The 27,258-nt window shown below is 44.1% G+C and overlaps 1 protein-coding gene across 2 annotated transcripts in view; it reads left to right on the top strand.

Annotated features, from left to right (window-relative positions):
• LOC111148921 (syntaxin 18) overlaps window positions 1–27,258 on the top strand; it is a 116,164-nt gene that overhangs the window by 41,891 nt on the left and 47,015 nt on the right. For both annotated transcript variants that reach the window (XM_022505712.1, XM_022505711.1), the window contains exon 2: window positions 27,027–27,094. In XM_022505712.1, coding sequence (XP_022361420.1) covers window positions 27,027–27,094 — 68 coding nt within the window. The remainder of the gene's footprint in view (window positions 1–27,026; window positions 27,095–27,258) is intronic.

The raw sequence follows: 27,258 nt of genomic DNA, 5'->3' as shown, positions 1-27,258 counted from the left end.
TTTTAGAGTCTCTCATCCCCCATCTTCTTCTCCTTTTTTTCTTTTCATCTACTATGAAACCAAGATCTTTTTCTTAAAATTAAAAATGCTTTGCTACTCGCCTAGTATTTTGGAATACTAATTTATACCTCTTTGGATATAAGCTAATTGTTCTTATTATCCTCCCTAAATGTCCTGACTGCCTGTGTTTTATAGCTGATTGTTTTGTCCTAACAATGGTGTTATTTACCATGAATTAACATCACAGAACTATATTCCTTGGAGAGATTATGAAGTCTTTGATTTTGGTTTGGACCAGTGACACAAATGGCCCAAACACATGTACTTACTTCTGTTTAGCAAGTCAGTAAATATTGATGGACGACTGGGACTGTATGCCAGTCATTGTACCGAGGGTGGAAGATGCCGAAACGGGTGAGAGGAGGTGTTCCAAAGCACGGCAAGTCTAGGAGGGAAACCTTGCTGATAGATCGGTGGTAGTGTCGTCATTGCGTGGGGTTTATTATCATTATTGGGCTTGTTATCCACTCTTACTTTGCAAGCAAGTAGAAAAGTCACTTCGAATCTGCTTGCTTTTTCTATTTTCTGCAAGTGGTTCCCTCCACTTTTTGTTCTTCAAAAAAAAAAACAAAACAAAAAACAAAAAAAAAGCACCTTCCAGAGAAGACATTTATAAATGAGTTGTAAGTTTATGGTGACAAAGTGTGCATTGGGGTTCTGTGGAACGAGAGTTAAGTTAGATTTCCCTTGTTAATATTGTTATTAAAGTCTTAGGTGACTTCTTTAGTAAGTAAAAATTCCCACAGCATCTGTCCATGTCCAGTAATTAGTAATCATACCTCTCTTTGACTCCTATCCTATACCTTCACATGGAAACACCTAGAAATATGCTCTCTGGCTGTGATGGTATATTGTCTTCCTATATTCTTGTGTCTAGAAGATAAAGTTAATCTTGGTTTAACTCAGCAGGGTCCATACAGATTTCCTTCTAGGCACAGTAGATTTATCTCAGGATGGTATGACAAGGTGGTTCTGGTGACCAGTGGACATATCTTCTTGGCAGATTTTATAAGCTGTAGCATGATAGGCAGTCCTTAAAAGCGAAGATTCTGGAGTCAGATTAACTGGGTTTTAATCCAGCTATGCTGCCTGTTAGCTGTGTGCCTTTGGGCACAGCATTTAACTCTGTGCCTCAGTTTCCTCATGTGTAAAATGGGAATAAGAATACTATTTACGTCATAACGTTGTTTATGAGAATTCAGTGAGTTCATACTTGTGGGACAGTGCCGCAGCGCCTGGTGCCGAGTGTTCTCTGAGGCAGTGAGTGGGGGAATAGATGTTCAGTTGTCTGTCGATGCTGTTGGTATTCCTCACAGAATAGTAAAGCACCAGTTCTGGCTCTGGGGCCCCATAAGTCAATGCTGAGTAAGTTGAATGGTGACTTTTTTCCTAGTTTTTGCCTCCCCTCCGCCTCCCACCCCCTATTTTGCTTCATTGACGGTGCATCGTTAACATCTTAGAAACTGGAAGTCTGTGCTGTTTGCTGGCATTTTGTCCGATAATCCTGGCAATTCTGCCTGAGCCTCAGAGCTAAATTGGAGGTTACACTATCCTAAATCTGCACTGAAGAGGCTTTCTTGTGTGGATACTGGGGAGATGGGGGGAGTATCATGTCTTCACATCTCCCCGGCTCTGTGGAGCCTGAGAGGGAGTCTGGGCCATTGCCTGTGATCATGCATTCCTACAGCCCGTCTGGGTCATCATGGATCTGGGGTGGTAGGCCCAGCCACAATCCTCAGAAACTGTGCTGCTGACATGCTGGGTTTATGAAATTCAGTTCTGTGTAAAACATGAAGAAGCCGGTCCTCATGTGGCCAGGCACCCTGCGAAGAGACTGGGTAGCTTGCCTTGGCGTGGGGGAGCCTTCTCCCTCCCTCCTGCAGAGGGCACAGAGGTCAGCACTCCGCACACCCTTCCTTCACTCAGAGCTTGGAACATCTGTTCTCTGCGCGCCCGGAGTGCTTAAGGCTTCTAGAATTGGAATCTGCACCCAATACCATGGTTTAATGTGGCTGGTGGTCGGTTCTTTTCAGTTGCAAACCCATGGTACAACAGTTTATGTAGCACAGAGAGCATTAGAGGTAAAACATCAGCATTTCTGCCCACTGTCATGGAGGTCAGCCTTCGTGGCTAATGATGCTCCATGCTGTGGACTTTCAAATAGCACACTTATCCCAGGCCCAGCTCCTCCCTGCACAGGGCTTGGGCTAGCCCCGCAGCAGGTGTGGGAGCGTGGACACAGCATGGGAGCCAGGCAAGCCTGCAGAGGGACAGCAGTGAGGAATTGGACAACCAGCAGGGCTGTGTTTAGGAGTCACTCAAGCCGCAGAATATGCAGGACTTGCCACCGGATTGGCTGGAGCAGTTCAGGGGAGGCAGGATCTGCGACGGGCCCTCCTCACCAAGCCCCTCACTGACGCGGAACAGTGGCCCCAGGATCTCCCTGGGTTGTGTTCTGAGATGGGGGGAAGAGGGGGCCGGGAGATTCCCCAGTGGGTGCTGGGTGCTGCTTCCGCCGGCTGCCCAGGCATCTGCTTTCCCCCGACCTCCCCGCCAGGGCTGCTGTTCAAGAGATCAGTATGTGTTCCTGCAGCCGTGGCCTTGGGCGGGCCCTCTAACTCTCCATTTCTTCATTTTGGGAACGTAAATAGTAAGTGGAGGAAAAAGGAGAAATCTTGTTTTTGAAAGTATAAGTGACAAAGACATCTTGACAAAGGTGCACTTATTTAAAGAACCATAATTCAACTTTAGGATTTTTAAAAATCACGTATTCTGATTATCACTGACATTCTCCTTCACCATCCCAGTGTTTGAGATGTGGCCAGGTTTAGAGCCCATAGTGTGTCTGTTGACAGCACCACTGCGCTCTGTCATTTTTTTTTTTTTTTTTAAGATTTATTTGTTAGCACACACATGCACGAGCAGGGGGAGGGGCAGAGGGAGAGAGAACCTCAAGCAGACTCCCCATTGAGCAAGGAACCCGACACAGGGGTTCCTCAATCTCACGACCCCAAGACCATGACCTGAGCCAAAATCAAGAGTTGGACCCAACTGATGGAGCCACCTAGGTGCCCCTGTGCTCTGTCATTTTATTTTGAACTCTTATATCCATTTTAACTTGTTCTTTCTTACTGCCAGGGTACTGGGAGAACTTCCTTTTTAAAAAAATCTTATTGGTTACAGTTTACTCAACAGATTATTTTCCCTAAAAATCAATTTTATTTATTATTTTGTTCCTATTTGTAAATTCAGACAGAGGGGTGAGGGCCCTGGTGCTGAAGTGGGACTGGCATAAGGTTACTATTTCCTTCTTGCATCTAAGTATACAATTTAAATATGAAAGGAAGAAAGAAAGAAAGAAGAAAAGCTGTCATCTTCTGTCATCTCTGTGTAAGAGAACATTTAACACTGTTGACTTACAGAAAGTCCTTTACTGGGCATCCAAGGTCTTCGGATGTTTGCATGGTATTTGTTATATGCCGGACATTTTTCTGAGCCCTTTGCAGAAAATAACCCATTTCATCCTCACGCACCCTAGGGGGTATATACTATTATTTTTTCCCATTTTACAAATGGAGAAACTGAGGCAAAGATCGCTTAAGTAATTGGGGAACAGCCACAGAGCTAGTGACTGATTCCTGAGCCCTCTTTCCTGTGTCCCCACCATCAGTGGCTCTCGGCCCTGCTTGTACTTTAGAATCATCTGGACAGCTTATGGAGAGGGCCATGGGGGATGTAAATTTTACCCAGCCCTGTGTAAGGCCAGTGAAGTCTTCCCTCTTCTTCCCGCTCCCAAGGTCCAAGGTCTCTGTTTTTCCAGCCCACCATACCCCTTCTTCTCCTTGATTTCATAGCAGATGTCTGGCTTTCAGTGGCCTGCTGCAATCCAGGGCATACCCCTTTATGGTTTAGTCCCAGAAGGTGGGGCCCATGGGGAGAAGGACATGCTTCCCACCTGTGTGCGTCCTGCCTGGCACAGTGTCTTATGCGTACAAAGCACTGGATCGCAGTTTCTCGTTGGGAGATTCAGCATACCGTTATTTTGTGGCAGGAAAGAGCCCATGATGTACAGAAAGACCATGAATAGCTAATTGGACAGATCTGATTTTACACCTCTAGCTTGTCTCAGTTTTCTTGTTGATAAAATGGGAAAGTTGATAATAGTGGATTGTTGTGAAGATTAAATATGTGAAAATATGCAATGTGTTCTGCCCTGCAGTAGGTTACCAGAAATAAATGCTAGGGGTGCCTGGGTGGCTCAGTTGGTTAAGCAGCCTGCTCTTGATTTTGGCTCAGGTCATGATTTTGGGGTTGTGGGATCAAGCCCTGCGTCAGGCCCTGTGCTCAGTGTGGAGCTTGCTTGAGATTCTCCCCCCGCCCCAAGATGTTAAATAAGTGCTAAATTCTTTCCCTTGTAAATTAAATTCTAGTTACCCATAAAACTGGGATGTGAAAACTTTCTTGAAGACTCACTATTCAGTTTTTAGTCAAATACGAAAAGTCATGGAATCTATGGAGCTCAGATAGGCCTTGGGGATCAGGGACTTGGGGATCAGGAATCTCGTCCTTTTCTAAGCAAGGAGACCAAAGCATGAAGAAGTGACTTGACCAGGGGCATGGAGTGTGCCCAGATGCCTTCTCTGCACGAACACTCCTGTGTCCCCTGTACAAACAGGTGATTAACATGGACTTTCTTACTGCCAGGATTATCGCTCCTTTTTGCCTCAAAATGTCTGCATTATCACCTCCATCGACTCTTGTGTTCTGTAATCTTTCTAGGCCCGCATTGCAGGCCTAGAATGTCTGAGCCTGAGGCAGGATTTTGGCTGTTAGGTAAAGTCCTAAAGGAAGCCGCTGTGGCACTCGGGGTTAAGGAGGTTGGAGAAAGAGCATGTATTTACCTTGTTGATTTTTCTTACATGAGCAGGAGAAGAGCCAAGAACATACCAACAAAACAGTGGTTCAGTCCACAAACCTCTTTCCAGTCTTGTGCTTTCTGTGAAAATGGGGTTCTTGTTTCTTTCCTAAGTTCTCACATGTGTAAGGTTAAAAGCAGAGGAAGGTATTACAACTCTGCTTCAAGGAGACATTGATATTTCATTTTTACCAAACGTCATGTTGTTAAAGCTTCAAAATGGCATTATGCTTTGAGATTATTTTAAAACTAAACAGCTTTTTCTGCTGATACTTCAGAATAGATATTTAGATTTTGTCCTTGTTGGTGACTATAATTTGAATTAAAAGCGAAACCAGTTCATGGACATGTACTACGTTATTTGGGGCCTAGTTGCTAGGTGGGTATGCTGCGTGCAATAGAGATAATGAGATGTGTCATTTTCTAATATCACAATCAAAATTCCTGGCTCCTTTGCCCATCCCTGTGCCCCATCTCCCCTCCGCATGTCGTCATCCCCTCCTCCCTGCAAAAGAGTGTTTAGAATCATAAAGCTGAACACATTCTGGTGTCCAGTACAGTGGAAACTACCGAGTCATATCATTTATAATTCCTAATCACCTTCTATCCCATTTTGCAACTTACTACCTATACAAGACATCTTGGTTCCCTTAAATGCTTGGGGAATTTTTCCTTTGGAGGACTGTGAAATTAGCTATGGATGGCATGGGGAGTAAACGCCAGTGTCTTTTCCAAAAAGTTGGGTTGCTTAGAGAAAATGATTGATGTTTCGCATTCGTAGCAGTGCCTGAACTCACATGGAGAGACACCTCTTCCAGATCTCTTCAAATTCTGATTGTGTGGGGACAGAAACATTTATAATTTGCACTTGGTGTTTACAATATCCTGTATGAAACACTTTTTGAACATGTAGTATTTGTTTTTTGACATGATCATCGATAGCTTTGTTTCCTGATTCTACACTAAGCTCTTAACCATTTTTGTATTTATCTCACTTTTCCAAAACGAAAAGTCGAAACGAGTGGGTTTTAGAAAATATAGTGGAAACAGAATGTGGCTTAACTTTTAAAAATACTCATTATGCAGCAAAAAACCTGAAGCTGTAAAATTTAAATCTCGTGGAAGTTCACCAGATTTCTTTAGAACCTGCACTGCATAAGCCTTGAAAGCATTGATGTTTGACAAAAGTTTGAGGAGCTCCTGTTGACCGTCCCTCCAGGGCACACATTCTCTCAGGCTGCTGGGGAAGAGAGCAGTCTACCCCTGCCCAGAGAACCCAGCTGCCTCCCCAGACGTCCCTGACTGGTTTCTAAATCTGAGCTCAGCTTCGTAGTGAGATGGTGAAAGAATTCAGAACCTGTTTCTGTCTCCGTGCGTGTGAACTCCAGAGAGTGATAGTCTTCCCAGGGTGAAGTTTGAGTTACGAGGTGTTGATCAGTCTTCATATTAAGACACAGTGAATAATAGTTCCAGTTTCCTGATGAAAACAAAGTGAGTTCTGCTGGGCGTGGTTCTCCTGTTAAATTCTTTGCTTGCTCTTTTTATACCCACATTTAAATAATCTACAAAGAGGGTTTGGGTCCTGTGTGTTTCACTTTCTTTTCTTACCAGACGTTTTCAGTGGATATACTCCCTGAGCAAATCCTTTCCAACAAAGTATTTAGTTTTGTATGCACACAAATTCAAGAGCCAATTAAACATGTGTTTGATTAATTTGTCACAAAGAATGCTACCTTGAGTTAAAACAATTCTACTCTGTGGAGAGAGTTCTTTCTGTTCAAAAGAGGGTCCTTATTTCTAAAGAGCAGAGCTCTGATTTTAATTAAATAAGGAGCATTTTATGCATTTTTTTTCTAAAGCTTAAGATTAATTTCTATGGTTACTAGGGATATAAATCTCTAGATTGCTTTAAAACAAAGATTTTTGTTCAGGAGAGAGTTGACAGCTCCCTTTAAGAGAAGCTATTACTTAATTTTACTTTCCTAAGTTTAAACACATAAAAATATTTGTAATGATACCCCAAAGGCATCATAAAAATGTAAAATAATTGTACTCTAAAATATCTAAAATTACAGGAAATAGATCTCATTTTAAAAAATGAACTGGGATTCGTGGCTGGGGAACTGGGGTGTGACATACTTCAAACCCAGAATCTCTTGTCAGGAGACTTTTTTTTTTTTTTTTTTAAATAGTAAAAAAAAAAATCTTTCTGTTGCCAGCCATGCAAACTTTAAAATGTGCTCATTCTATTAGGAAATATTTTCTTACAGTTTTATTACCTTTAACGTGTATTATTGTTTTACATATATGGCTGTCTTAGATCCCCTTAGACAAATTTCTGTCTCTGGGATTAAGTGGCATCACTTGGCTTGTGGATTAACTATATCACAGTTCACTTTTAGACCGTTTTTAATGATTATTTAAAAAGCACATAGCCACGTTTTCTAAATAGCTTTGAATAAGGGCAGCATAAATAGTTTCTAGTGTTTTACTTACCTTAAGTATACTCCCTCTCTTAGTAGATCCTGTTAACTGATAAATTGCTCCCAGGTTAAAGGTATGTCATATTTAAACAAATGTAGTTTAAAATCTATAGTAGAGGTGCCTATAGGGGAAAAACCCCAACTTTTTAAGTAAATGAATTAGTACTTACCCTCTTTCCTCTTTTCGTATTGTAATATCAGATTTTTTGCTATTTTCATTTACTAAAATTGTAATTGGGTCTTGCATAGTAAAATGTCTTCTGCTTATTAGGTAAAGTAAAATGAGATTTACAAAATATTCAGACTGAAGTTTTGAAAGAAATGGCATTTCGTATGTAATATGAATGCTGTTGAGACTAGATATGCTTATAGTTTAAAACGTTCCTGATTCAGGAATGCTTTGCATTAAATGAGTTTATATTTTGAGAGCAAAATGGGAGAGAAAGAAAACGTTCCCTCTTTTTTTTTTTTAAGCGACGAGAAAATTAAGTTGAATGCAGATATTGAAAGTGCTATAAGCTGAGTCGAGCAACAGAAAGTAAACACTGATTATTGCACATGTACATTTGAACCAGTTTACTTTTATCTTTCAAGCGAAACATTTCCCACAGTTTTTGTGGGTTTTTATTTAAGTTGGGAAAACTTTGGAAGTTTGTGTGAAAGTATAAATTCAGTTTGCAAAAATCACGATTAGAGTCTGATAATAAACACACGGGAAGTGAATTGGGGAAACCGTGACAGTCACATGTGACATTTAATAATGTTTTCTCCCCAGACGCAGTTGCCGAGAGAGGAATGTTGGTTTCCGTGGCTCTGAAACACACACTCTGACTGTAATTGAAAATAAGGGTTAAATAAGAATTCTTCAGTATGGATGAAGTTTTGCATTGTTTTTAAGAGCCTTAGTGATTGTTCTGGGAATCCCTGAAGTGCCCCCTTTCAACGATAGGCATAGAAATTACAGATGTATTTATAGACTCCAGCTAAAAAACAAAATACACACTTAGTTGCCAGGAAAATTTAAACAGTTTTGTTTTTGTTTTTGTTTTACAAAATAAGCATTAAATTTTAGTATATATGGAAATTCTTAATTTTGCAAGGAGGAAAAATTTTTTAGTTTGTTTAATTTTGAAATAGACCACAATCATAGAGTCTAAATAAAAATAAAATTTAAAAACTGTGATCTCACCATTAGGACATTGACTTCACAACTGCAAATTGGCATTTTATTTTTAGTTGCTTATTCCCCAGTTCTTGGGGGAGATGTGTCTTTTTATTTATTTATTTATTTTAATTTTTACTGTAATGAGACTTTTTAAATGTAGGAAGAGAACACTTTACCCGTCATTAGGTTTGGCACTTTTGAAATAGTCATCAGATCCTGACTAATACATAGTATAGGGTTTTTGAAGGATTTCTTGAACATTGTAAAGTTTGCCTGTCCTTTCTTCGGTATGTTGCTACATGTGTCTCTTACGAGTGTGTGTGTATGTGTTTGGGCGGACAGTTAGTGTTACATTTTGATGACAAATTTATTACCTACAAATTGATTATGTGAGTTTAACTAAAATTTGTGTCTGTGATAAGAAAGGAAATTTTTATATATGTGGTGTTTCAGATGCTTTACCTAATGATCTTAAAAATTGTTAAAAGGGATTTAAATAGTATATACCGGTTTTACTTTTAAAACATAAAATATAATATAGGGCTTAAACGTTTTTGTGTCCAGGTAAAACAGTAAATCTTAAAAGTAGGATGAAGAGATATAATTTGATTCTCAGAATCAAAGTCAGTAATGTATAGCTCAGGGTCTAACCATTACTTTTCTGGGTATTTTTATACACAGATTTTTCTCTAGCAAATGATTTCTTAGGAGCTAAATTATTTGACGCTACTTTGAACACTTAAGAATCAATTTTATCAAGCTAGTCCCCATTTTATAAAACTTAGCAGTTAGCAATTTGCTGTGTTTTTTTCTAAATCCCAGAAACCAGTCATTCTTATTTTCATTTTTTTCAAGCAGAGGATGTTGGAATGTTTTGTAACTTATTAATTGAAATAATATTTTCTGCCTTTTTTGTTTGTTTTTCTTTGCCCGTCTACAGAAATGCTTTAAGTTTCATGCCTTATTTACTCCAAAGAAGACCATAATGAAGCAAAGGAATCTATATTTTTTTGGAAGACAGGGATTGATGAAACAAGTCCTGAGTTTTGCATGGAATATGAACATTTGTATTCCTGATTGAGGCCGGCACACTCTGCATTTTATTCCCGTACACTCAGTTGAAAGATGACTTTGGAGGAAAGGCTGTGTATCTGGTTACCAAACCCTCTTTCTCAGAGCTTCATGATAAAATGCACATTATGTCCTTTGCTTTTGTTTTTACCAAGAGAGAAAAAAATATAGTAAAGCAAAGCACTTATGCTTTTGGGGTTTGAATATCATCAAGCAGTATTTTCTGTTGAATGTAAATTATTGGCCTCTATCAAGTGGTATGGAAGTTGAGTATAGGTTCTCCCTTTGTACTGTCCGTCATTGATTTCACTCTTCTCTTTGCTGATGTGAAGCAGAAACTGGACAAGGTAACAGTTTTGATGATGAGATTAGAGGTAGCCAGGCTGACTGTCTCCTGGCTTTTAGAGAACCTTATAAGCTCAGGGCCACCCCTTCCCCTTGTTTAGATATTACTTGCTCTTTTGAGTTTCAGATTACAGGAGCAATTGATCTGCATGACCTATCTTAAGAACTTTAACTTTGCAGTGGAAACTTAAACCAAATGTATATCCTCAAGAGACAAATCATCTTAAAACCAGGCTGTTGTCATTTTGATGTACTATACTGTTGGTGGAGGAACAGTTGTGGTGCAGGTCACCACCTGGTGGACGGGAACGGTAGTTGCTGGGATGTGTGGAAGATTCGGAGAACTAATCTATGTTGATGTAACTCTTGCCCTGGGCTTGCAAATAAGGGGTTTCATGTTGTTCCCTGCTCATAATTTCTACGCAGGGCTAGGATCCCAGGAGAATGAGTGTGGGAGCAGGCTGTGATACGTCATTTTTATTTGTTGTTTTCTCACTTCTGCAGATGTACGTGCTGGTCCTTGTCCTCTTCACAAATATTTTTTTCTTATAGTTGGTATTATAATTCAAATAAAAAGATCATTTTTTAAAATGTCAATAGGGCAGCATTTCATGTCTTTGAGTGCATATGTTTAACCTAAGTAATAAAAATCTGCCTTTGGGTAGAACCTGTTTGTGGCCACAAACTTTATACCCTTGCTAATCTGTTCACCTTTTGTGGGAAGGGTTGCCGTTGGTTACCAACTGTGCATTGTTGTTGGCTGATTGTTACACAGGGGAATGTGCCTTTAGTGTATACTAATTTTGCAAAAACTGTGACAAAATTCTGTATTTAAAAAAAAAAATCACTAGTTCTAGGTATAGCTGTTCTTTAATGTTTGTTTTAGAATGACACATTCTTAATAAAATGTGTCACCCATTCAGCTGACATTTGTGGAGCTAGGAATCTCACCAGGCTTTGGGAATCCAAAATGAACACTGGACACACACTTTTTCAAAGTCTTGTAATTTTCACCACAAAAAGGAGTGACCATATTCCTGGGATGTGGAATGCATTGCTGTGGAGTATAAATGTGTTTTATGTGCTTAGTGTTTTCTGCCAGGGACTGGAAAGACTTCGAAGACATTTAGCACAGGCCTTGGGAGGAGCTGATAAACGAAACTGACCGGTTGGCAGCTTGGTTGCGGGGAGTTTAGAGTCTGGCCTGTGGCCAGTGTAGAGGGGCTGCCCGGCCGCTCTTCTGTGGTCTGAACGGTTCTTCAGCTTGAGACTTAACGTTGCAGAGCCCAAGTTTGGAGGCGCAGACTGACGAATTTAAGCACATAGGCTTTGGAGTGACTTTTGGAGTATGGACCTTGGCTTTTCAACTTGCTAGAAGTATGTCCTGAGGCAGGTTCCTTGACGGCTCTGTGCCTCAGTTTCCTCAGCTGTTTTCCGTCTGTTAAATGCAAGGGCTTAATGCCATGCCCTGACACGTAATAAACACTAAATGTTTATGATGCTGTGACAATGATCAATTAGTTCCATCGCCCCTTTTGTACATGTTGTTGTAAGGCAGATGTGTGGGTGGCTGTCCTGCTTGCCCCTCCCACCCCTGCAGGCCCCAGGGCCCGTGCCGTCTCCAGCCACCCCTTGGCATGACTGCTTAGCGTTACCGTTCTGACAGACTCTGCAGACAGACGGCCCGCCACTGTCTCCTCATGCTGAGCTGCTCCTTATGTGCAATGTGTCTGCAGAAAGTTTGGACCCTCCCGTGTTTGAGCCTGTTGTACCATGTTTTATCATCAGAAGCTCTTGACCTGAGTTCCTATGAGCCAACAGCCTCTGCAGCTCAAAATGGTGAGCACAAAGTCTGTTTGTATCTGTGGGAATATTTATTTTCTGTAGGGAAGAGATCAGGCACATAGTTTTTGCCAGAGGCTCATAGGCCTCTTTGCCAGGTAAAAAGGTAAAGGAATGTAAATATTCATGATTCTTTTGGAAGGGCAACTCAAGAAATTAAGAATATAACACCCCCCCCCCCAAAATGAAGCACAAGTTTGAATTTTACACTATTTGTTTTGTAAGATACATAAATAATTTTAAAGATAGAGTTGAGGTTTCAATTTGAAGAACTCAGATATAAATGGAGTCTGTTTTCCTCTTAGCCCTCTTGTCAAAGTTCTGAAGGGAACGGGAAGAGCCAGAGATTAGGAGTCCAGCTCTGACACTTACTAGTGGGCCTCTCCCATCTGGAAAGGGGGGACTAATGATGGCCCCGCCTTAGAGGGTCCCAGTGAGGATTAAGTGGGGTCATCTGGCCAAAGCCCTTGTAGCTCTCCTTGACGTCATAGTAAGTACTGAGTGTTTGCTGTTACCGTTTTGTTGAACATTTACCTAACAACATTTATAATGTGTACACATTAGGTACATCTTCTACTTTTTCACCTACGCCTTATGAACAATTTTATAAATATTTCTAATTTCTTATGACCAGTCTCTCCAAGGTTCTGTCCATAGCTGTGTTGTTCTGAGTTAGAAAACCTGAATCCATGAGGATCCCAAGGACCTAAATCCTTAGGCTCGTTCTGAGAGGACAGGAGAGCATCAGAGGAGTCCAGCATACCTGCTCACGAACACACTGGGTTTTCCAAAGGAACAGAATGGATATGGGCTGGCTGTGGAGTGCAGGTGTGCACAGTGGTTCCAGAGACCGCGTGTGGTGACTAGGGAGCGGCCTCTCGGAGCAGAGCACCTGCAGGGAGGAAAGCGGGGGAGAAGACGTGGTGGAGCATGTAGGGCTGCAGGAGAGGCAAGCTGGGCACTGGAGGCGCATTCCTCACACACAGGACCAGCAGGAAGTTATCTATGCATTCCGTGGAAAGGAAATGCTGATGTCAGTGGTGCCTACTGTCTGCCCCTGTGTGGGCGCTGAGCGCCAAGGGCGGGATGGGGCTTGGGACTCGCCGGCCCGTGCGCTGGTTCGTTTCCCTAGGGCCTCCATTAGCAAGAATATCTTGCTTACTGCCTGGGATCCTAGCATCTGAGAAGGAGCATCTGCGCACTCTTCATGGATCCTAAACTCAAACCAGCCGCTTCCTCTGATGCGCAGCTGAAGAAACAGCCATGGATTCCAAGTCTGGGGAAGATGAGCTGTTTTGAGCGGATTGTGAAAATGTGTGCTGGAACCCAGTGTGGTCTCTTCTGTCGTGGGGATGGTGTGTGCTTTTCACCTTCTGCACCCAAGTTAAGCCAACATCAGGGGCAGTCCTCTGTGGAGGTGGTCAGATTACAGCGGGACACGCAGCGTGAGGCCAAGTTAAGCTCTTTCAGGAGCTCGTCGTACCCAGGGGAGTCTTCCCTCAGCTGCTTTCTGGAAAGGCTTCTCCAGATGCCCCGCTATCGTGGAGCAGAACCCAGCTCAGGTCGCCTATGCCACTGCCCTTCGCTTGTCGCTCTGTGCCCTTGCCTACCTCTGCTCCTGACCTTGGAACCCGCGAGGACCACCCATTACCGAGGGGGAGGTTCACCGTGGACTCCCCGGGCCGGAACCCCTGGGCATTCCTTCTGCGATGTCAGCGAGCTGCTATGGAACCACAGGCTGTGTGTCTAGCCTCCCTTCCGGCCTCGGTTTCCTTCTCTCACCGGGGGTGACCCCGGCACCCACCGCAGGGGTTGGTGTGTGGGTTCAGTAGGTTAAGACCGTTGTGGAGTACGCTGCTCTGTCAGCGGTGGTTACTGGTGCGACGGCCACTCGTCTCCTGTCACGCTGGGTTTGTGCTGCATCCAGTTCTGTGGCTGCTTGTACTGCTGCGACTCGCCACACTCCCCACTGCCACAGCTTTGTGAGAGGTCCTTGCCTTCTCCCTGCGGCAGCCCTTCCCTTTGCTGCGGGTGCTATGGTCCCGACACCGGGCCAGAGCCTGCATGGATGCTGCTCACATCGATGGCTTGTGGTTGCCTTCTGGGTCAGTGTCCCATTTACACGGTCAGAAGTTACAATTTGAAGAAGTTCAGCGGCCGGCGCAAAGCCGTATCACGGGTCAGTGACAGAGCTGTGGCGGAGCTGGGATCCAGACTCGCATCTGGGTCAGCCGTGCTCGGGCAACTGGGACTGGGAGGAATGCAGCCCTGTGCACACTCCGCACACACACCCTCTTCATGTGCCACCGCTACACGCCGTTTCTACACCCAGTCTCCGTGCTCAGCAGACAGTCTCTGCACACGCTTTGCACGCACAGTCTCTCCGTGTATGCTGTACACAGTCTGTGCACAGTCTGCACACACACACAGTCTCTGCACACACAGTCTCTGCACACATTCTGCACTCACAGTCTCTCCACGTATGCTGTACACAGTCTGTGTACACACAGTCTGCACACACAGTCTGCACACACAGCATCTGCACATGCTCTGTATATACAGTCACTGCACGTGCTCTACACGCTGTCTCTGGCCCAGATGTGGCTTGGATGGGATCTGAAAAGCAGTGTGAAGCCATGTAAGACCCTTGGGTTGAAACTTCCTGTTCTCCTCACCCTCCTCCCTCCCTCTCTTCTTCTTTATTACCTCCCATCTTACTGTGCTTGGCCCATTCTGGGTCTGACATTTTTGTCAAGGGAAGAAATAAAAGAAAGGTTTCCAGGCACACAGAAAAGGAAGTAGTGAGATTATCCAGCCCTAGCTCACGAAGCAGGGGCCGTACCCGCTCCTAGCCTCATTTGTGTCGGGTTGCTAGGCAGGGAGGTGCGGGGAAGAGGGGCTTTCGGAAGGCCATCATCAAAGTCTCCGTGATATTTTTGTGGAGGAAACATTGTTTTAAATGAACTGAAGATTTGTACCGTGGGGGCACATGTGGCTGGTTGAGCTGCCGGTGCACGAGGAGGGGAGTAGAACTCCTTGCTTCTCTTTCAGCTCCATTTTCACCCCATTTGTTTAATTGATTGTTTTTAGTCATAGACGTCTTTAATGGCAGAATGATGAGAGTGGCAAATAACAGGAAGTGGGGGGAAATAGGACTATAGGGAAGGCGTAGATAAGCAGCAGCAGTCATGGAAGAAATGATTATAGTTGGTATGAAGTCAGCCTCACTCAGTGGCACGAAAGTGAGCATGCTCTTGGGTAGCCTTAATAGATGCCGAGAAGCTAGAACAAGAGGGTGATGTTTCTGCTTTCCTCTGCACTTCCGGCTGACACACAGAATATTGAGTCAGTTCTGGGAACCGCATTTGATTTTTGAGACCCATAAATTGCAACATTTAGAGGAGATTAGTGAAGGCTTGATGGGGTTGAGAATGTTTAGTTCAGAGAAGAGAGAAAACCGAGGGGTGGGGGGGGACACAATAGCTGAACCCAGCTCAGAGTGGGAAAGAACTTGGCACGGTTCCAAGTGGAATGGGTGACCTGGAAGAGACAGTGGGCTCCTCACCATCAGACGAAGCAGGTAAGCATTATCCAGGCCCTTTCTGGTCTTGAGAATCCAGGAAAGAAGAGGTTTTCTTGCTTTATACCCTTTGTGTCACACAGCATGTGTGAGGCACAGAGAAAGGCCAGAGAGACCAGGAGTAGACAGAGTTTGGAAACGGAAATGTGCTAGCAATGCCAAGTGAACGCAGTTGGGGTGCTAGGAGAGCAAGTGTAGGATGCTTAATTAGACTGAGGTGTGATCAGGAGACCAGGAGATGTAGGGAGAAAAGTTAAGGTCAGAAGCATGAGGATGAAAAGGCTGGGAAGGTTGTAGGCTTCTGCTTTTTCTTGAAGTTGAAGAAACCTAGACCTGTTTTAAAATGAAAGCTGCACTTAGCTCCTGTGTCGGTACGTGCTGTCTAGTGCTCTTTCTGGTTTCAAGATTACGTCCTACACTCTTTGATGACCTCATTAACACGAAGAATCTAAAATTTTATTTTTTTAGTTTCTAAATTTCTCAAAGGGATAGAAACTTAATGTTAGAAGAAATACTTTTTCAGGTTGCTAATACAAGATATTAGGCCAACAAATTCATCCCAACAAATGTTCGTCATCCTTGGCTCCTAGTTTAACCATCCCAGCTGCCTGCTACTCAAGACTGAAGCCAGAATAGAAGGGTGGAAATAGAAACATCAGTCTCTCTCCTCTTTTGTGCTTACATTTATCGTTTCCCCTGTCTCCATGTGTCTGTCTCTCTCTCTCAGCACATGCTGAATTCTGAAAACTGCTGTCTAGTAAGGTTGGTACTGGTTCTCAAGAGAAATCCAGATTAGGTTATTCAGCTACTGATTACAATTTTCTGTAGGTCATGATCAAGTGTGTCTTTTTTCTAATGAGGTTTCCAAATTGATGGAATAGAGCATTTTCTATATTGAACTAATAACATTTATGTATTTATGCATGTATATTTTCATATACGTATACAATGTGCATAACGTATATACATCAAACTAACATTTATAACATTTAAGTAACAGACATAGAGTGCCTCAAGGAAGGCTTCATGCAGAGAAAGTGGGAGCGAACCCACAATGCCGTGCGTTAATACCTCCTTGGGCCCAGCACATTTGAGTAGAAGATTGGCTGATGAGAAAGAAGACGTTGCGGGTGGAGAGAACAGTGGGGGCCAACATGCAGAAGCAGCGAAGAGAGGGCTTCATGAGGGAAAGGCTCTGTGGGTCTGGAACGTGGGATGGGTGCAGGAAGGGCCGGAGCTTGGACGGTGGTTCAGTTCCAATGGACAGGCCTGGCTGACCAGTTTAGTCTGTGGGGTGGAAAAGAGGGAAGAGTCTGAAATGACCTTTCTAACTTGAGGCATCACGAGAGAAGCTCTTTCTCTTGGAGGGCGGGGACCAGGAACAGGAAGGACTGAGTAAGCCAGGAGGGAGGAGTGTCCATGGTTGGATTTTTGGTGCCTGGGGACACGCTGCTCTGGAGGCACCAGCCAGACTCATGGTGGAGGTGGGATGCACCCGCCCGGAACATGGGAGCGGGGCAGAGGCAGGTGGATGTGTTCTGTGGAGGGTGATAAAGCTGTGGGTGAGAGGGAGGGAGTCTCTGCGCACACAGCTGTGTGAGCATGCTGAACCTAAGTACGTCTCATAGGTTAGTAAAGGCAGAGTCGGCGGTGAATGAAGGTAAAGAAAGTTTGCCAGAGGTTTAAGAGAACCTGGCGAGAGTGGGGTCCAGGAAGCAGAGGGAGGATGGAGCTTCAGGAGGGGAGGTTGGGGAGGGCCATTAGGAGTTTGTGAAGGCAGGCAGGGAGTGGCCAGAACTGCCTACATGACTGTGGCCCCTCCAGTGCCCCCTGGTCATTGAATGGTGGCGGCATCCTGCAATAGAAATCTGGAGGGGGGCCGCTGGGAGGGGCCCTGCCCATGTGCTCTTGCTTCCTAAACAGCTGCTGAAAGAAAGGAATGGGTTCATGTAGGCGGTCCCTTAACAGACCGGCTGCTGAGACCCAGAGCGCCAGTGGGTGTCTGTGGCCTTGCCAGGCTCTTTTGCGGGTGACTAGTCAGTAGGGAGCTTCTCTCGCTTGGGGACCGGGTGCAGACAGCCCCCGCCGTGACGGCTGCAGGGTTGCCGTGCTCCGCAGGCGCCTTGGTTCTGAACTTGCAGCTGTAATTGGTATTGATGTATTTTCAGTTAGGACTGAAGGGAGTGGGTTCAGAATTTAGTTAGTGGGCCTCCCGATGAAACTCGGGAACACAATCCTTGTGAAAAATCATTTTAGCTTATCAGTAGTTGGCAAACATTTATATGGCAGTGGTGGTTCTGGCTGTGCCTTTGGCTGCATACTAAACTGAACAGCAAGCTGTGTCCACTGATTGAATGAAAAAAAATAATGATTTTGTGTTACAGGGAACTTTTTACAATATGCCAGAGGGACCTACTGGAGTCTCTTTAATCTTGAACAATGGTTGTTTCTTGCAGGGGCAAATTATGCAAATCGGTACTTAGTGTTTCATAATCAATCAGGGCTTTGTTGGAACGGCTGTGAGTGCCAGCAGACAGAATTCCTATCGTGGGGGTGGGGGGGGGTGGCTTGCAAGTCAAACCACTGCTGTGACTAGCAAAGGACACTTGTGACCGCTTTGAACTCGCCCCACAGTTAAAAGGCAGTCATCCTTTGAGAAGAATCCCACCATTTTGTACCAGGGTTTTTGTTTTACAGTTTATCTTGCTTTGGGTAATTTACAAAGCTCCCGGCCAGGAGCAGCTCGCAGGACTGGTCCATGGGGGACACACATAAACAGAGCTGGGCCTGCCGCCTGGGACGGCAGATGGCAGCCATGCGCCTGCGACTCCCTTTGTGTCCGCCCTGCCTCGAGTGCAGGGTTTTCAAGTTGTCTTGGACTCCTCCAAGTGCACGTGTAAGTTTTCAAACAATGTCATTTCAGCTTTGGCCTGTGCAGAATAATTAACCTTTAATAATCCTTTGATTCTAGATCAAACAACAAAGAACCCGAGAAATCGTAAAAGCCCTTGGGAAAAAAGGGTGATGTGTTCTCGAGTTCCTGCTGTTGCCCCAGCTGCAGTCCTCGTGTCGCCATCTAGTGGATAACGTCCAGTATGAGCCGCTGGACTGTGCGGTTTTACCCCGCTCTCAGGTTGTGAAAGGGGTAGAGAATCCATGCGGTTCAGAACACTGACTCATTGAGGAAGGGCTTTGGGCTCGGTGTGTGCCTGAGCGGCTTATATCAGATGGACACAAAAACATTCCACGAGATGCTAATCAGCGTCTCTGAAAGGGGTCGGCTTGCAGGAGGGGGCCTTAACCTGGCCTGGAAGTGGCAGAGAAGACTTCTAAGAGGTGTCTCCCTTGAGCAGAAGAGTTGAGGCAGAAGACTGGAATGGGGGGGGAGGGCGCTTCTACCCTGGAGATGTCCACAGAGAGAGGGACCCCCAGGCCTCAGGCTTAGGCTAGGTCTGATTTGTCGCTAATGGGGAGTCAGTGTACGCTTTTAGTCAGGAAGTATGTGGGAAGATTTGCCTTTTCGTTTAAAAACACTTTTTGTCTGATTACAAAGACTATACATACTAATTGTAGAAAAATGTTAAAGTACAAAAAGATATTAAGAAAGCAAAATGTCCGAGTCTCACCAGCCAGACAAGCATCAGTTATTTTGATGGGTGATCTTTTAGGTTCCTTTCTGTGTGTGTACAACTTTAGGTGCCATTTCACATCTTTTCTGTAAATGGTTCATGCAGTGTGTGTTTCAGACAAGCCTGGTTCCCATCCCCACCCCCCAACAACAGCTTGTGGGCAAACCCACTGTGTCGGCAGCTCAGACTCACCCAGGGTACCTCGCACAATCTCACGAGTGTGCAGGCTGGGAAGTTTTTGGTTTTGTTTGGTCCCTCCTAGTAAAACCTTTTTGTGTAAGGACAGGTGATGTGAGAATCTTTTTTTTTCCCCCTGTCAAATGCATCTGATTTAGAAACTACGTTGCTTTTATGATAAATGGGTTATAGAGAATCTCAGTGTCTTGATTTGGGGAAAGAGTCTTTAAATTTATGTAGCTACTTAAAAGTGAGCTCAGTTGATGTTCAGAAAACAAAAGGAATACCGGAGTCAGATGGACACCTGTAGTTCTAGAATGCAGTTCGAATCACTTGTTGGGTGAAGTATCAGCTTCCCAAAAAAGCCAGATCCTGGCTGATCCTGGAGTGTGCCTGTTAGCTTGGTGCTCTCCCATAGCAAGAGCCCGTGCCTTTAATCCAAACAGCTCTGTTCAGTGTTGGGCATGTTTTATCTCAGAACGATCCATCTACACTTGCAGTAAAAGCAAGTCTTGCAGACCTGCCTTGCTCAGCTGGGACAGCAGAGCCATCTTCATGGGCAGACTCGCAGAGACTAGAAACATACAGGTTCCTGGTGTGGGAGTCACAGTCTCCCATTTCTTCAGAACCATTTTCGCGGAATTATACCTCCATGTCTTCTCATCTGTGAACTGGGATTATCATAGAACCTACACCGCAGGGTCATGAGGAGTCCATGAGATCATGGGTGCAGAGCATTCACACTGGGGCCTGCTGCATAGTATGCACTCAGTAAAAGCTGGCAGGTAGCTCACTATACTACTATTTTTTAAAAATAATGTTTACTTCCTCTCTTTGTAGTGAAGCCCAGGGAGATTAAGCAACTTGCTCAAAATTTCAGTTGGCAAAGGTTAAGAGTTTAGGGGAGCTTGTAAAAGCACCCCTTTCTTCTCAGCCCAATTTTGGAACCACCTGAAAGAGAAATACAGGCGTCAGAACATGAAAAAGCCACATGGGGAACCTGGCTTTAGATTTGTAGCCAAATATGGGGAGAGCTTGGGTCAGAATATGCCCTCTCTGCTGGCTGGCTGCTGTGCACAGAGGAGAGGGCGAGACGGAGCCGAGCTTGCTCATTCCTTTCTCCAAATTATAAATCAGTTACATTGTTCCTCCCCTGTCTGAGGCCAGGAATATTGGTCCCCCTGAAGCCCCTGCATATAAAGCCTAAGGAGTGGGGATCGGGGTCTCCCTCAGCAGTGGGTGGCGAAGCAGAGGTCAGAACCCAAGAATCTCTGCCCTCCCTGGATTTCCTGCCCATCCCTCTCTTGCCCACCGTGCTCCGCCCAGACTGTGCTCCTCTGCCCATACCCTGCCCGAGCTGTATGGAGGTGCCCATAGGGGCACTCAGATGTGGGAAGAAAAGCAGTCTGGGAAGTTGTCTTCATTGTTCTTTTAAGACATGTTTTGTGGTAGTTTGATGATTGATACTCAGAACAAACTGATCAGCATTGCACTGCCGGGCTTCCTGACCATCCTGTTTCCTTGCTCATGTTTGTGGGCCTTCCCCTCCACATCCGGGTAGCTTTGCCAACCCCAAGCCTACTATGTTGCAAAACCCAGCACATGGCAGCTGACCTGGAAGGAGAGGACGTGAGCCAGTGGACACATTCCCTTTAGATATGTGAAGTTTCCTACTTAGATACCTAGCATATAGGTGACTTTTTAAAATGAGCACTGTGTGTGGAAGACTTTCTTGGATCTTTCTGTATCCACTGTAGTTAAAAAAACATTTTAAAATTCAACATTGTACCCCCATACTCCCACATGAAACGCAGCTTATATTATCGTGAGGAAAAACCCCAAACTTCAGTAAGCTAAATCTTACTAGTCCGACTAGTCTTTTGGCAGGATAATACAGGACGGGTAACTTCCCCCTTGAGGCACACACATCTGTGATCTGTCCCAGTTCTGCCTCTCGCTAGCCTTGTAACCTTGCATGAGCCACAGTTTCCATGTGTCTTAAACGGGAACGGGGGTCACGTCTAAGTCGTCCAGTTGTTCCAGGAGAGTAAATGATGGCACACGTGGACCGAGCAGCTGACGCATGGCCTGACACACCCTTGGTGGGTGCTCAGCATGTGGCAGTCGCTCTTGGGTGTCTGCAAGTGTGTAGTGCACTGCTGAGTAGGATGGAGGAAGAGAGGTTCAGCATGACGTCGCTCACTTGGGTACCTTCCTCCGTCGTCCCCCTTGTGGGGGGACGACAGTTGTGACCTATGCACAATCTGTGCTTCAATTTGGAGGTTAAGAACTCAAGTCTGATAGCAGACTTCACTCCCTGTGTCCCCAAGCACATTATTTATCCTGTCTCTGACTCCCATTTTCTCATCTGTAGAACAGGTGTGATGGTGTTACCTGCGATCACGCCTGGGAGAATTAGGGAAGCAAATGCACATGCAGCTCTGGGACTATCACCAGGCACACGGCCCCCTCTCACTGAAGGTTTTGGGTTATTTTTTTGCTTTTTCGAAGGGGCATCGGACCTGGTAAATGGAACTTTAAGCAAAGACCGCAAGTACTTAGAGATAAAGTAGGTAGAGATTTCACATGGAATTTAGTTTTTGGTTCAAGTATGGATTATTACTAGTTTGGCAGCAGCAGATCTATACTTCAAATGACTACAAGTGTTAGGGGAAGAAAATGCTAAATGGGAGACTTTTAAAAAATGTTTTCAGGGGCGCCTGGGTGGCTCAGTGGGTTAAAGCCTCTGCCTTCGGCTCAGGTCATGATCCCAGGGTCCTGGGATCGAGCCCCGCATCGCATCGGGCTCTCTGCTCAGCAGGGAGCCTGCTTCCCCTCCTTCTCTCTCCGCCTGCCTTTCTGCCTACTTGTGGTCTCTGTCAAATAAATAAATAATCTTTAAAAAAATGTTTTTATTAAGGGAGATTTCAAATACATACTGAAGTAGACAGAATGCTATAAGGAACCCCCATCTTCAACACGTACTGACTCACGGCCCATCCTGCTTCATCTGATACTCTCCCTCCCCTGTATTGTTTTGAAGCAAATTCTAGGTGGTATATTTGACTTGTAAATTTTTCAGTATACATCTCTAAAAGATAAGAATTTTAAAAACATAAAAAGTGAAAGTAATCGTAATGCTTACTGTTATCACACCTGAGCAAAAATTCACTATAATTTCTTAATATCAGTATTAAATGGGAGGCTTTTTTCTTCTTTAACAGGCGAAATAACAGTACATAGCAGGCATGAAAGTAACTTGACTGAAACTAGAAAACACCAGCATGTCCATTAAGTGACCGCTTTTGAGGGAGCCCGTGCTGGCTCAGTGTGATTAGGGGTTCCAGCCCCAGCTCTGCCGGTAATACCACCTCTCCGGGCTTTGGTTTCTCCCCACCAAGAAAAAGAATCTATTTCAGGGTTGTTGTCCAAGTTAAACAAAACAACCTGCTTAAAGTGACTGGTACAGTGCAGATATTAAATACATCTTGCATTCCTCTCTTCCTTTTCTCTTTTAGCTACAGTTCCATTCTTATTTTAGACGACAGTTTGTGTTAGAAATGAAGGACACGTGTCAGATGATATGGCAGTGTAGTCAAACCACGGCTATGGTCATGAAAACTCTCCCGTGGTGGGCCTACTGTCAGTCAGATGGGAGGCGATCAGCCTTGTGAGAGCAGATCCTCTCTCATGGAGTGTGTTAGGTTACATGTCTTCAGTAGATCTTACCTTCTGAAAACACGTGCCACTGACTTTCTTGGAGAATTACTCTCACAGGTAGCTGGCATGTTCATCTTTCTTACTTTGTTCACAGTTGTTTAGGTGCAGTCTTGTGATACCTCTGATACCTTTTTGATCCAACTGCTATGTCAGGAGTTATCAGATCTTGACGTCCTTTCTGTTGGATTTTCAACCCACACAAACTTCTTTCCCCCTCTTTTCCTCATCCAACGTTTTTCACTCCTGGAGATGAATAGGGCATAGATCCTGACCTCAGGGAACTCAGCTGAAGTCTAGTGGTCACAGATAAATACTTCTAATGATCTATGGGAAGTGCTGATGGGTATCTGTAAAATACTAAGGAAGGTGTTAAGACTTCCTGGAGGAGGTGACATTTAAGTGGAAGCCTGCAGGATGAATAGGGATTCTTCTGGTGGCATGGAGTTGGAATAAAGAAAGCTGTTCCAGGCAGAGGAAGAGCAGTCACAAAAGCACAGGGCTATGAAGATGGTGTGTCTCTTATCTGCCCGAGGCTGTGATAGAACACTCCTTATTTTTAGCCCCTGCGTTTTGTCACCCACCGGTGCCACAGACTTTTCCAGTGACCCCTTGTTTCCTCCCAGGACCCTCTCCCTGCCCTCCTCCCCATGTCATTCAGTGACACCAAGATTAAGAAATTGGTACTAGTTTTAGATCTTTATAGGGCAATAACACTTTCATTTTACTCTGATTTTCATGTCAGACTTGACACTGGAATGGCCTTTCAAACTTTTACAAGTAAGAGGCATTCTCTTTGGATACACACCTATAGGTGGTTCTTTTAAAACTGGCATTGTGTGTAGAGGCATTCAGAATTGAAAGCATACAAGTACTCAACCTCTAAAAATTTGAAAACCTAAGGGGCTGTTCAGAATCATATGAAGTATACTATCATTGGCAGTTTATTTTAAAAAATAGGACTAAGCACAACAGTAAACAGATCAGAGCTTGGCCAAGAATCTTTACAAAGATGATGGTCATGCTTGTGTGATTAAACTGTCAAATCGTTCATGATGCAGATAGCCCTATCACATAATGCTGTTCGGGACTTAAGAGTGTCTATTTAGACACATCAAGGACCTATTGACATATTTTTTTCTTACTGATTGTTGTGATTTTTGTGTATGTGTGTATTTATTTTAGGAATCTAATAGAGTTTCAAGGCTGTCAGATACCTACAGAAATCTTTTTTTTTTTTTTTAATTTATTTGACGCCAGAGATCACAAGCAGGCAGAGAGGCAGGCAGAGAGAGAGGAGGAAGCAGGCTCCCTGCTGAGCAGAGAGCCCAATGTGGGGCTTGATCCCAGGATGCTGGGATCACGACCTGAGCTGAAGGCAGAGGCTTTAACCCACTGAGCCACTCAGGCGCCCCACCTACAGAAATCTTAATGCTCATTTATTTCTTTCTATTTATGCATTTGAAATATTATTTTGTTCATTTTACTCCTGTTAAGTATTGAATCATACTGGTGATATTGTTAAGTTGTAATTACATAGTACCTCTTAATTTACCAAGAATTTCATTTTATACGGAGCATGCTTCAGTTTAATAAATTTATTTTATAGAAATTTACCATTACGGAACGTACGAATTTGGGATCACATTTGTTATACTTTAAGTGAAACTCCTTCTAGTTTATGTTTTTTGAGATGCCTATGGGGCCTTCTTGCTGCTGGTGCTCATGCCCGTGCACCGTTGCTTCCTGGTAGAGTGCAGCTAGCTGAAGGTGGGGGTGCTGGGCAGTGAGGGGGTGGGCCACAGATCTAGCCTTTGGACTTGTTAAAACTTTTTACAGAAAACTTTATCAGCCACAAAGCTGCCTCCTTTGGCTTTGGCGTATTTTCAATCCAGAATTTACCACTGCCAACTGTACAACAGCCATCCACTTCCCTTGCTTTACTCATGTGTGCTGTTTACCTGGCCCCTTGTAGGTAGGGGCTGGGGAAGGGGATATAAACCATTGAAAGTTTAAAACTGCTGAGTAACCTTCAAATCATACATGTGGGGCAGTAAACAGCTTATTTGTACTTCTCTTAAATATTTTCCCCACAGTCTTAAAGGTCAGATTTTATAGTGCATTTAAGGGGTAGATCGGAGTAAGGGTGTAAGGAAGGCAGCTGTGTTGTGTAGGAAAACACACTGAACTTGAACTCAGACCGTCCTGAGTTTCCCTTTAAGCCCGGCCACGTGCTGTATGTGTCACCTTCGATGAATTACTCGGCCTCTGTGAGGTTCACTCTCCCAAACTGGTTACCATTAGCGGTGCTGTGCATGCCCACAGCAGGGCCGTGGGGGAGAGGACGGACCTCATGGGGTCAGGGGTGTCAGGCTGACTCTCAGCCCTTGTTTGTTAACTGGGTAATAAGTGAATGTTAGGGCCACACTTCATTTTTAGTTTGAGTCCTGCCCTTCAAATACCTGGAGGTAATTTTCTGAACCATATTTATTATTTATCTCGACTTTGTGGGAAATTTAACTGAACCCCTATTGACGTATCTGCAGCCTAATGCTGAATGTTTCCTTTGTGATAAATACTATCTTTGTATTTAGATACATACTCGTTCCACAGAGACTTAAGGACCGCCCTCCTTGCTGCGTGTTGTGCTTGGAACTGCGGGGAAACAGCCCAGCCCTGCTTGCTTGGGATCATAATCCCACTGACGGGGAAGCCAGAGGATGGGGCCGTGTGTAACTTCAGGCCACGTGGGTGGTATGCAGAAGTGCTTTTAAGTTGAGAGCAAAGCGAAAATTAGCCTGAGTTGCTCTTGACAGAAAAACTTTCATGGAAAAGATGAAAGTTCAACGGACCTTTCAAGGCTGGGGTTATGTACGTTTGGAATGAGTACAAAGGGCATTAGGAGGAAGCTAGAGTGAGCAGTGGTCAAAGGACAGAGCAGGCCACCGACTTAGTTAATCATTCTTTGCTTCTGGAAACACTTTGGTCTTCATCAGCCATGGTTGTAGGTTTCTTCCTACCTTTTTAATTTTATTTTACTTATTTTTTAATCCCTAACTCCACATACTGACATGTGGCAGGTGCTTTAGAGTAGGGTTTTATGATACTAGATGCCAGCCATCACAAATAGAGTCCTTTGTACCTTTGTGTCCTTTTTGTTCAGCTGGGGAAGTAGGCTGTCAGGAAGATGGAGGTTTGCTGTGTCAGGAGCCGTCGTTGCCCCTGAAGCTTTTAACTCTGCTGCTCTGTGGGGCCCTGTCTATAAACTTGCTATCTCCAGCCTTAGCATCCATCTCCAGGACACTCGGAAGAAGGAGTATTTGTTTATAAAATTTTAGATATAAGACATATCAGGAAAGGAATTGGCCTTTATTGAGCACATGCTGTGTAGTTACTAGACATGCATTACTTCATTTAACCTCAAAGCTCCTTTGAGATTATCTCTTCTAACATCTTAGATCATATCACAACACTTAGAGGAGGAAGGAACTGTCCATGGGAGACTAAGGCCCAGGAATGTGGGTGACTTTGGGCAAGTTAACCAACAAGTTAGTGATGACAGGTGATCCTTGAACAACATGGGTTTGAATTGTGTAGGCCCACTTCTATGTGGATTTTACTTTGATGAATACAGTACAATCCTCTAAATGGATTTTCTCTTCCTTATGATTTTCTTAGTAACATTTTTTTCTCTAGCTTGCTTTCTGGTGAGGATACAGTTTATAATAGATACAACATACAAAATATGTGTTAACCAACTGTTTATGTTATCGGTAAGGCTTCTGGTCAACAGGCTACTAATAGTTAAGTTTTGGGGGAGTCAAAAGTTATATAAGGATTTTCGACTGGGAGGGTGTCGCCACCCCTCACCCCTGCATTGTTCAAGGCTCAACTACATGTGAGAATCCAAAACCGAAGTGTTCAGTTTGTAGCTTCAGAATTTGTCTACAACCTCTATTCCATCATCTATTAATTTAAAATTTATTGCAGACAAGTGTGACATATCTCTCCATATAAACTCTTCATGTTCTTTTGATTCTAGATTTCACACATTGGCAAACTGAGAGATTTTCTTCTGGAACACAGGAAAGATTATATTAATGCTTATAGGTAAGTGCGTATTTTTTTTTACCGTGGCTTTGGTGACTGAATTCTTTCCCATACCTGTATTCCCTTTGAGCTTCTGTCCTTACTTTGTACTTACTAACTCAGAGTTGACTTGAGGAGGATCAGTTTGGTGGCGGCCTCTGCACGCAGGTGGGAGCTCCTGTATC

The sequence above is a fragment of the Enhydra lutris genome, unplaced genomic scaffold, assembly GCF_002288905.1.
Source record: "Enhydra lutris kenyoni isolate GAN:26980312 unplaced genomic scaffold, ASM228890v2 scaffoldscaffold21, whole genome shotgun sequence".
Taxonomy (NCBI): domain Eukaryota; kingdom Metazoa; phylum Chordata; class Mammalia; order Carnivora; family Mustelidae; genus Enhydra; species Enhydra lutris.
Note: the sequence above shows the minus strand (reverse complement) of the source record. Positions and strands in the feature narration are given on the sequence as shown.